Source organism: Rhagoletis pomonella, unplaced genomic scaffold (genome assembly GCF_013731165.1).
Source record: "Rhagoletis pomonella isolate Grant_MI unplaced genomic scaffold, Rhpom_1.0 Rhpom_scaffold_00014, whole genome shotgun sequence".
Taxonomy (NCBI): Eukaryota; Metazoa; Arthropoda; class Insecta; order Diptera; family Tephritidae; genus Rhagoletis; species Rhagoletis pomonella.
In genome coordinates, this window is record NW_023458568.1 from 5,520,175 (window position 1) to 5,532,200 (window position 12,026).

Consider the following 12,026-nt stretch of genomic DNA (forward strand, 5'->3'; position numbering starts at 1 on the left):
TTTTTTATCAGGTAAATTAAAAAAAGACCCATATTTCTCTTAATTTTTTAAATTTTGATCATCGATAATTTCTACAATTTCAAAATATGGAGTACTATCTAAAATTAAATCTATTTTTCAATAAACTGATACCTCATTTATTGCAATCGCATAAAAATTGTCGAATTTAGGCGACTTTTCTTAAATACGGCCTTGATATGTGTGTATGTACCGGAATTTCAGATTTTTTGAGCAGTGTGGTTAAAGAGTTCATCAGTATTTATTAAAATTTATCATATACCATCGCTATTTAGCAAAAAAGTGGGTTTTCAAGAAACTTTACGAAAATGGGGGTGGCACCGCCCACTTATATGATATATACGTATCTCAAAAACTACTCGACCGATCCCGGCCAAGCTTGGTACACACATTGTGATTGCCCTCCTTAAGTACCGTCTTGAATATTTTTGAAATCGGACAAAACCTACTACAAAAAAATTTAGCTAACTTTGAGTTTTTTGAAATTATCAAAACGTTGATGGAGCCCGTGGTTTTAGCCCGATTTAAAAATTTTCAATATGGCTCCTAAGAAGCCTAAGCGCAATGTCTTTACCAAATTTAGTTGAGATCGGTTGAGTAGTTTTTGAGATACGCATATATCATATAAGTGGGCGGTGCCACCCCCATCTTCCTAAAATTTCTTGAAAAACCACTTTTTTGCTGAAGTCTGATTGTATATATCAATTTTGAATAAACATTTATGAACTCCATAGCCACACTGATCAAAAAATCTGAAACTCTGGTTCATACACACATATAAATTCAAGGCCGTATTTAAGAAAAGTTGCCTAAATTTGACTATTTTTATGCGATTGCAATAAGTGAGGTATCAGTTTATTTGAAAATAGATTTAATTTCATATAGTACTCCATATTTTGAAATTGTAGGATTTATCGATGGTCAAAATTTAAAAAGTTAAGAGAAATATGGGTCTATTTTAATTACCCGATAAAAAATCCTAACAAGCCTAGTCCTACAATATATTATTTATTATACACCATTTTAAAGGCCTATATATCCTCTTCTCACATCACACTCGATCTTTGAAATCGAAACAAAAATATTATTGAAAAACTGGTAAATCTAAAAAATTTTATTTTCTGACCTTACTCGACAGGTCGCGTCCTCTAAATGACCTTTAAAAAATCTATAAAAATAGGCAATAATATTTCTTATAAAAACGAATAAAAAAAAGCATTTTCGATGGGCACCCCAATATACATATTTCAATTAGCTGATGAATTAAGTTGAATTTGTTTTTTTTTTTGTTAACACGTGGCAGCCTTCCTACATAATTTAGCAATATAGCCCTTCCAAACCCATTTGGATTTATATACATATTTTAGAAACTCATTTAACTTACTAAGTAATTTGAACGGATGGCAACCTCTTCAAGAACCTTACAAATATTCTAAATTTTCAAAACAGAGATTTCTTAGCATTCTTTCGTTTGAGACCCATATTTTGATATATTAAATAACTTGTGTACAATTTAATAAAATAAAAATATGTTCAAACTAAAGCCGTTCTTCGTCGGATACCCATATTGTGATACATATTTCCATTACTTAATTTTCTTAAATCTAGTTGGAGCGTTTAAAATTAAGATTTTGCTGCATATATTTATGCGCAGTTATAGCGATTGATATTGAAATCGTGCATATGGGTGCATTCCAAAACGTCAAAATACAAAGCATCATTCTCTTTTATTACCGAACCGCACTAGAAGAAAAAGTCTAACTTGCGCAACCTAGGTGAAAACTAGCATCTAACTGTGGTTGCGTACATTTGGCATTCCAAGCTGCTGAGGTTTAGAAATAAAAGAGACTGATGCTTTGTATTTTGACGTTTTGGAAAGCAGCCTATCTTTTCACGTTCCGCCTGCGAATTTTAAAAGACCTTCCGGATAAGAAACCAATACATGGCATGGGTTTCGCGGGCCCCGCGCCCATCTCGAATACCTAACTACAAACATATACATATATTCTCATTATCATTTTTGGTGTTTCCGACAGGGCAGGAGTATGATGTATTGTGGACCGATTTGTCAAAGTTGGTTTGTAGACAAACCGGTTTCGCCGTTGTGCCATCTTTCTTCAGAATATCCTGGAATTATAAAGTTATTTACATTCCTTGCCATTCTCTAATATCTGTGGTAGTTGCAGAAATTCTGTCATGTTTTGCATATATCAGATGCGGAGTGAATCCGTTAAGACGTACCTGCCTAAGAACCAACGATCATTACCACGGCTATAAATCAGGGACCGTAACTGTTACAATTATTTTTTCGACTTTTATTTAATTACTCCTTAAATAACCATTATTTCTGACTTTTATTTTATAAATACCCATATAACAATTATTATGAGCCGATAGCCATAGCAGCTAGTGCTCAGCCCCTTCCCCTTTAGTCTTAAAATTAATTTTTAATTATAAATAAATAATAATAATAATAACAATTATTATTGATTTTTATCTAAATTATCTGCAAATAACAGTTATCTTTGATTTTTAAATTATATGTCTTAGATAACAGTTATCGAAGACTATTATTTATAATAGTCATGAAGAAAAAACAGTCACTGAACTTTATTTTTTAAATCATACTTATAAAAGTCATTTGTATAAGTCGTAGTAAACTTTTGTTTCCCAACACTTCTTAACTGCGAAAAATATTAATGACTTTGGTACGAATGATTTAAAAAATAAAAGTCGGTGACTGATTTATATTGATGAGTTTTAAAAGTAAAAGTTACTGACTGATTTTTGTTGATGACTTTTATAAATAAAAGTCTTCAATAACTGTTATCTAAGACATATAATATAAAAATCAAAAATAATTGTTTTTTTGTGATTTATAATATAAAAATCAATAATAATAATTTTTTTTAATTTTGCATAAAAATTGCAAATAAAAATTTATTTTCAAATTTCAGTCTCGGTGAAAAAAGAAATCGATTGGTATGTATCACTTAGTTGTAGAACATTTCCTTCATAGTGAGTTTTTCCATGACAGTTTTCATCAATAACTCTTATGTTCGGTCCCTGCTATAAATAGTGACTCACAAGCAAAAACTATTCTGAACGCAAAACGACACTGAAGGTGCACCACGCCGAAATCGAATTTGAAAAGGGATGACGGAAAAACGCTCCACAATGCATCATATATGTACATGTATGTTGTTTAATGAAATGGCATACATTTGGCATACATATGATTCTCTTTTAAGTAGGCTTTAGCGTATAATCCAAATACTTTTATTTAGTATTTATTTACAAGTTTTAGTGAAAAAAATCGTTTCATACCCTTGAAATAAAAATTTTTTCAACTTTTTTCAAACAGGTATTTATACGTGTATAGCTCGAAATATAAATGGCAACACAGCAGTACAAGCAAACGTTACAATTGATGATAAGAGACCAATACCACGACTAAGCATAGAACCTTTTGATTTGGATGTTGTCACTGGAACAATTTTTGAAATGCCTTGCAAAGTGGAAGATAATACCAGCGTACAGGTAAATGGCGATTTGTATGAGCATAATGGAGCTCAATAAGGAGTGTCTAATCAAAAGTTGATTTTTCGCTTCCGACAAATTTTTTATTTATTTTTATTCTCATCAAGATGATATATCAAGAAAATTTGTTATTTCAGTTCAAAATATCTTTTATCTTTGCAATCCGAGAAAATCATATTTCCATAAATGTAGGGTTTGTGTATTTTCGGTTTTTGCTCTTCCTGTAAAATAATGTATTGGGAATATATCATATTTTGATTAGACCCGCCTCGTATGTACATATGTGTATCATAGATCGTGGTCTTTATTTCGTAAGCGAAGGTCGTCAATATTAGAGGGGGTTAACGGACGCTGCCGACTTTAGAGAGCCCTTAATCCGAATAAGTCATCGCACTTCGCACATGGGTCGCTAATGTCCCCCCAGAGTGTGCGAACGAGTGTACAAGAGTCGGGACTATGTGCATATGTAGTAAGTATATCCATGTAACTGCAACTGCTTACCCAGAATAAAGACTATACCTAACGCTCGTATCTATACTTTTTTGCAGTGTAATACTTTTTTTATTCCAAAAATGGATACTAAATTTTTTAAAACGACAGACGCTCTACCAACCGACTTCGACTACGACGAGATAGATAGAATTGAAAAAAATTTTGAATTAGAGGAATATTCTGATGCAGTGGCATAGCCAGGGGGGATTTGGGGGATAGATCCCCCCCTTCCCCAGTGAAATGCAACTTTTTATTTTTGAATTAATAACACAATACTATTTTACCCTTCCGATTTATAATTTTTTTATTTCAGACAGATGACAAATTATCTTTTAATGAATATATAAAATTATCGGTTGGTGGATTATGTATTTGAATATATGCGAAATACACTAGGCCATTTTGCTTAGTTCCCCACAGTGTTGGGAAATAATCTATAATCTATACAAAAACTGTACTTTTCGACTGTAAATTGTATCGACTTTTTAATTTGCTCATATGCATGCATGCATACATAGATTCCCTTCAAGGCCAATGCTTTGATGGTATTCACGGGAAAGTTTATGTAGGTACATTTACATATTTTGCACTTTTAAGATGTCAAGGCAGATATTTTAAGATACACTTCTTAACAAACAAATTTTTTTAAGTTATTATGAATGGATAAAAGAGACATCTTCTTTGAATTCAGTACTAAAACTTGACATTTCAAGTGCTTATCAAAACTTTATACATGTTAACTAGATTGGCCATTTATCTTAAAATTATATAATTTTAATTATTTGTTTATACAAATGCAGTTTAACAAAACCCGTATGAATCCAAGGTTTAATCTTTGCGCAACATTAACAAAATCAACAAACTTTCGTAAAGCTTTTTATTTAGATTTGATATAAATACATATTTTGAGTATGCATTTTTGTAGCCCGATCAATTCAAATAAAGCGCAAGTTTAAAATACATAGCTGCGACTTATCGTTGATTTTTAATATATTTTTTTTTTGATGAAGGCGTTGCTAATTTTCTTCATTAAAAAAATCGACGAACATACTTAGTTAAACTGGAAGAAAATTACCGACATCGTCAAAAATATGCCATACATCAACTGTAAATCACAGGTACTTTAAATTTGCACGTTATTAGACTAAAATTGAATGAGCTAAAAAACTGCAAAATATTAAGAGATTAAATTGAAATAGAAATTTCGAAATTTTTACGAAAGTTTGTCGATATTTTTTAATGTTGTTCAAAGATTAAACTTATTTTCATTTAGTGTTTGTTAAGGAATAATCTATATTTTTATAAACAAATAATTCAAATTAAAATATAATAAAATAAATAGTCAAATCTAGTCAATATGTGAGTGTCGTAAAGTTATGATATTTAAGAACATCTCTTTCTTAATTAACGATGACACTGTTTCTATATGAAGCTGATTTTTACATTTTGTTTTAATAAAATTTAGTATCGAAAATATTCTTTCAAAACTTGCATAGGAATGTGATATAATGGTTTGTTCAAAACCTTTTTTCAAAACTTATAAAGGCAAAAACGAGAAGGCGAAGACAAAAAGAGAATAAAAAAATTTCCCGAAGTGAATTTTCAGATTTTTAAAACGGTATAGTAATTTAATTTTTTAAATTTAAATAAAGCATGAATACCCCATGGAATAAGCGAATAGATAAAAAATATAGGTCTGCAATTCATATCCATGCACATATATATATGTATGTATATATGTGTGTATCTATATGCATGTATTTACTGAACAGTAGCGCAGAATGAGCAAAAATTTCTGAATTCGTCACTTTAGATATACATAGATTTCTAGTGAAAAAACTGAAAAACAATTGTTTTTTAAAAGTACCACTTTTCGCCGATTTTGGACTGGTGAGGATCTAGTTACTAGCGGACTAGTAGGTTTTTCGCGATAAAGACCTAGTACAGAACTAGAAATTTGATTCACTAGTCCGCGGTTTCCCTGCAGGATGGAAAGACTTTTCTATTACTTCTACTACTGACGACAATGCATATGTATATGTATACGTGCAATTATAGCGTAATTTCTTAGAAAAGCGAAAAAACATCTTGCATACAACGCCCAAAAAAGTTTTCAGGATTAGCTGTTGTGAGTGATCGCGAATGGAGCACCCGCATTGTTTATCTCATTTATGTAGGTGCACACCCAAAACTCTTACAAAATAAAATTTTATGAAAAACGTACGTATTTACGAAATATCTGGTATTCAGGGAAATCGCAACTAAACCACCCAACTCCGCACTTAGCGAAATGCAGTTTGAAGAAAAATTCACTACCTTCTACAACTCTAAAATGAACGAAATCATGTGCTCTATTTCCGTAAATATTTCTAAAGCATTCTAATTATTAGTGGAAAATAAACAAAAAGGTAGGTAGAAAGCTGCTGCAATATTGTATCGACATACATACATACTCCAGCCTAAAAGGCTCACAAGTAAATTTTTTCGTCTTTCCAAGGTCGTAGTAAAACCAAAGCTTAGCTATTATTTGATTATTGCTGCAAAACTTTTGCTCATTCTGCGCTACTGTTCAGTAAATAACTATGCACTTATATAAGTACATGCATATAGATACATATGCTGAAAACAGTTAAAAGCAGTGCTGACTTAAATAAGCTTGGCAAGCAAGTCAAAAGAGTATGCAAAACTGCCAAAGGAGAAATGCTGCTCGAACTCAATCATGTACACGAGGAAAATACAGAACTTTTTAAGAAGGGCGTGCAAAATCTGCTGGGAAATGAAGCGGAAATAAAAGCTCTATCCAAGGTAACCTCGATAGAGATACATGATCTAGATGAGATCACCACAAAAGAAGATATAGCTAAGGCTATATCTGAAACAATAACGTCGATTCAAACCTTCGACTTAACCTGGATCAAATCTCTCCGTAACGGATACTCAGGAGCTCAAATAGCTTCGCTTTCGCTACCACAGCTCGTTGCGAAAAAGATTATAGTAGCTCAGAAAATTAAGATTGGGTGGTCAGTATGTCGCATTCGTGAAAAGACGACACTGACCAGGTGTTACAGATGCCTGGATTTTGGTCATCAAGCGAGAGACTGCACAAATGAAGACCGCAGTGGTTGCTGTTTTAAGTGCGGCGAGAAAGGCCATAATGGCAAGCAATGCAACAGTGTACCCTCATGCGTGCTGTGTAAACAAGTGGGCAGATAAATAAAAGCCATATTGCTGGTGGCAAGCAGTGTCCATTCTTTCAGCGTGCGTTAAAAAAAAAGAGCAAAGATATGAAGTTGCTGCAGCTAAACTTAAACCACTACGAAGCTGCCCTGCAGCCGCTCTGTCAGGCAATTATTGAGGAAAGCATTGATGTAGCAATTCTAAGTGAACAGTACAAGAAACTTAACCAAGGTACTTGGATCTCTGATCGTAAAAAGAAGGCCGCGATATGGGTTTGCGGAAAAAAAGGCATTAGTGGCAAACCTAGCAGTCATGAGTTTTTTGTTAAAGCAAAGATCGACGGGATCTATATTTACAGCTGCTTAACACCACCGAGCCTCAGTCAGCAGGAATTTGAATTGTTACTAGACAGACTTGTGCAAGATGCTACGATGTATTCTCCAAAAGTAATAACTGGAGATTTCAATGCTTGGGCTTTAGAATGGGGCAGCAGTAGAACAAATGATCGGGGTCATGCCTTGCTAAGAGCATTTGCTTCACTGGACCTGCTTCTGTTGAATACAGGCAACAGAAACACATTTGAGAAAAACGGCAGAGGCTCCATTATTGACTTAGCTTTCTGTAGTCAATCGCTGGCAACAAAAACCACGTGGAAGTTAAGCGATAGGTATACGCACAGCGACCACTTATCTATAATAATTGAAATAAAAAGTACAATTAGAGTGTCTCGTCAAAACGTCCAAAGTGATGTAAGTAGTTGGTGCAGAAAATCATTTGATATAAATATGTTTAAATTAGTAATTAGCGAAATAAGCACCGTTATGAATATGCGGGGGAATGCAGAAATCCTCTCAAAAGCCCTCACTCAAGGTCTTATCAAGGCATGCGATTCTTCTATGAGTAGAAAGGTCCGCAGAAACGACCGGAGACCCGTATACTGGTGGACGGTTGAAATAGCGTCGTTACGGTCACAATGCAATACAGCTAGAAGAAAATTCCAAAGAATAAGGTCGTATGAACTAAGGAATAGTTTTAAATCATTGCGAAGGAAATTAAAAGATGCTATAAAAACTAGCAAAAGAGATTGTTTAAGGAGCTTTGTAATGAAATTGATGAGTATCCTTGGGGCGGCGCCTATAAAGTGGTAATGAAAAAGTTCAAAGCAAGCCAAATGCAGATGCCAACATGCCCGACGTTGCTTAAAGAAGTAGTAGAGACTCTTTCCGCGGACGGATCCCCAACCGTTACCAGCGTCAATAGATGCTATGGCAAATGCCTTTGTTCCTCCTGTAAAGAAGGAAATTGAAAGTGCGGCCAAACGATTAAAAAACAACAAGGCTCCCGGTCCTGATGGTATCCCAAACATTGTCATTAAAGCGGCAGTGGATACAACCCCATCAGCATTTTCGGAAGTTTTTTATAGATGCCTTCAAGACGGTATATTTCCGAATAGATGGAAAAGGCAGAGGCTGGTCCTACTCCCAAAGATTGGCAAACCGCTGGGGGAACCTAGCACTTATAGAGCCCTGTGCATGATTGATGCTTTAGGTAAGTTGTTGGAGCGTATCATCTGTGACCGTCTATGGGGGCATATTGATTCTACGCATTGTTTGTCTGATGCACAGTATGGTTTTCGAAAAAGTAGGTCAACAGTCGACGCAATACGTAGAGTCACTGAAATAGCCGAAGAAGCAATAAAAGGTAAACGCTGGAAAAATGGCTCAAAAGAATACTGCGCGGTAGTAACCCTAGATGTTAAGAATGCGTTCAACTCACTAGGCTGGCCGCATATTATTAGTGCGCTGAAATCGATCAGCACCCCGGGATATCTGATAAACGTAATAAGTAGCTATCTATGTAATAGAGTTCTTTATTATAGTACTGATGCAGGTACGAAGGATTATGTCGTTATCAGAGGTGTTCCTCAAGGTTCCGTCCTCGGTTCGTTGCTTTGGATCATTGCCTACGATGGAGTCTTACGCCTCCCTGTTCCAAAAGGTGTTAAAATAATTGGCTATGCTGATGATATTGCGCTAGTTGTCGTAGCGAAAGATATTAAGGGCGTACAGACGGCCACCTCAAGTACTGCTAACTTGGTCGACGAATGGTTTAAGGATAATGGCTTGCAGCTAGCTATCCAGAAAACTGAAGGTGTACTTATAAAAAGCAGGAAGAAGAAAGAAAGTACGACTTTGAATGTAAATGGGTATGTATTTGAGACGATCCCAGCAGTAAGATACTTAGGTGTGATGATAGACGCTAGGTTGTCATACAAAATACACATTGAAACGGTTAGTAAGAAAGCGGCTACAGTCCACAGTTCGTTAGCTAGGTTAATGGCATGATGCTACCAGTGTGATTGCTGGTATAATGACTGTTGATCTAATGGCTAGCGAGATCGAGCGCACCTACTTGACCTCCCGATCCAAAGGCAGAGCCCTCTCTAAGCACGAGATCGCGGCCGAACGCCAAAAAAGCCTCGCCCAATGGCAGCAACGGTGGGAAGCATCTTCGTCGGGTCGCTGGACCTTCAGACTCATCCCGAGCATCGAAGCCTGGCTGAGCAGATCACATGGCGAAGTAGATTTTTATATGACCCAACTGTTGAGTGGGCATGGCTGTTTCAGACAGTACTTGTGCAAGTATGGTCATGATGACACAATGGCGTGTGGTTCATGTGGAAATGTACCGGAAACTGCAGAGCATATATTCTTTGCATGCCCTTCTTTTTCCGCCAAAAGAAACAAATTAAAAGATTTGGTTCTGACTAGTCCGAGTCCTGAAAACTTGCTATCAGACATGATAAATGATATTAAGGTCTGGGACTGAGTGAAATCTGTCAGTAAAGAAATAATGACTGAGCTTAGAGCAAGGGAACAACGCCGCCGGATAGAGAGAGGCTCCAATCAGTGAAATAAATAAAGTAATTGACATTAATTGTTTTTTACTCCACAGGGAATCTCTTCACGAAGCACAGACGACAAAACGCTCCTGAACCCCTTATCACAAATGTGGATGGGGGAATACGGAAATGGCGTTATGGAGTGAGGCATTCTGTTTGCCATGGCCCCTCTCTGATGAAATGCGAAAGCAGTCCCGGGGAGGTGGCTTCATCGGAGTTTCATATGGGCCACTTGATGGATAGTGCGCTATCCCAACGTCCGTAAAAAAAAAATAATAAAAAAAAATATTTACATACATATGTATGTGTGCATGGATATGAAATGCAGACCTTCGTTTTATTGAGTTTTCTTCTAAGTAATACATACATCCATACATATTCTTATTCTATTTACGTGTGTATATTTTTGGCTTCTTATTAATATCCTTATAATGGCGAATCAAAACATTTAAAAGAAATAAAAAATTTATATGTATTGTTTTTTCTGCTTTTCTTTACTCTCAGTCTTCACCAGACGCCCACTTTTCTCATTAGTCAATCTTATCCCCACTATGTTGCATTTATTAGATATAATAAACAAACGCAATCATTATAATAAAATGACATGCAGATACACCATTATACTGAAAAGTGTACGCTTGGAATATACTTTAACTACACGTATGCATGTGTGTAATTTATATGTACATACATACATATATGTTACCACCATAATTCATATATTTGTGCATATTGCTACATTCCTTCCAACCGAAAAGCATTTGCTTGCTTTACCCTGCAAAAAACTGTGCGACTAATCTCTAAAGAGAGTATTCCGAGATTACTCTGAATCGGGTACAATTGGGCATTAATTAGTCCCAACTAGTCTCATACGGGTACTAATGGAGGTCAATTAGTCTCGACTCATCCCTTGTGGGTATAAAAAAACTGTGCGACTAATCTCTAAAGAGAGTATTCCGAGATTACTCTCCATCGGGTACAATTGGGCATTAATTAGTCCCAACTAGTCTCATACGGGTACTAATGGAGGTCAAATAGTCCCCAACTCATCTCTAACGGGTACTATTAACGATTTAATGATATGTCAATGAAATTTCATGTGGGGCGTTGGCACACAGAGAGAGTATTCGCCTAACAAAACTGAGCACCCCGGTTCGAATCTCAGCTGGCGAAAATTTGTTTTTTATTTTTTAAAAGTGACTAGTCGCTTTTTATACCCTTTCGGATATAAATGTGAACAATTAGTCTCTTCATAGGACATGCCCGAACAAAAGCGATCAGTTCATTCCATATAAAGAGATCAAAAGTGGTATTAGTCGCATGCTCCTTTGCGATTGCTCCCGGGGTCATCCCGGATAAGTCCAATTTTTTGCAGGGTACTTACTAGACTCCTGCGCAATTCCATTTAAACGGCCCAACAAGACATCCGATCGCCGCGCAAATACTTTCCATCCCCTACTTTCATCGCTCGGGTCAATTGTGAGTAAGCATAAACCAGTTTCAGAAAGCGTACGTAAACTACCGATCAATAGCAACACGCGTAGAGTATTTACTTTGCCTTCCGCAACTACTGCGAGTAAAAGGTATTTGACAGTAGAGTACTCTACTGGTAGTACTTGAGTATTTTCGAAGAAAACATACATTTGTGGCAAGAATGATAGAAGAATTTTCTGGATCGCGCATTTGTGGTATCTGAAAAAAACTAAGGACAGGAATGTAGTGGAGCGATGAAGAGAGCGACGAGCAAAACGTACTTTCAACTAAAATGCTGATTTACATACCTAAGTACATATGTATGTATGTGCATAGATACGTATGTGCATAGATACATACATATGTGCATAGATACGTATGTGCATAGATACGTATGTGCATAGATACGTATGTGCATAGATAC

At 35.6% G+C, this 12,026-nt stretch overlaps 1 protein-coding gene across 1 annotated transcript in view; it reads left to right on the plus strand.

The window, feature by feature from the left end:
- LOC118749123 (peroxidasin-like) overlaps window positions 1-12,026 on the plus strand; it is a 114,679-nt gene that overhangs the window by 7,680 nt on the left and 94,973 nt on the right. The window contains exon 2 of the mRNA XM_036483892.1: window positions 3,383-3,558. Coding sequence (XP_036339785.1) covers window positions 3,383-3,558 — 176 coding nt within the window. The remainder of the gene's footprint in view (window positions 1-3,382; window positions 3,559-12,026) is intronic.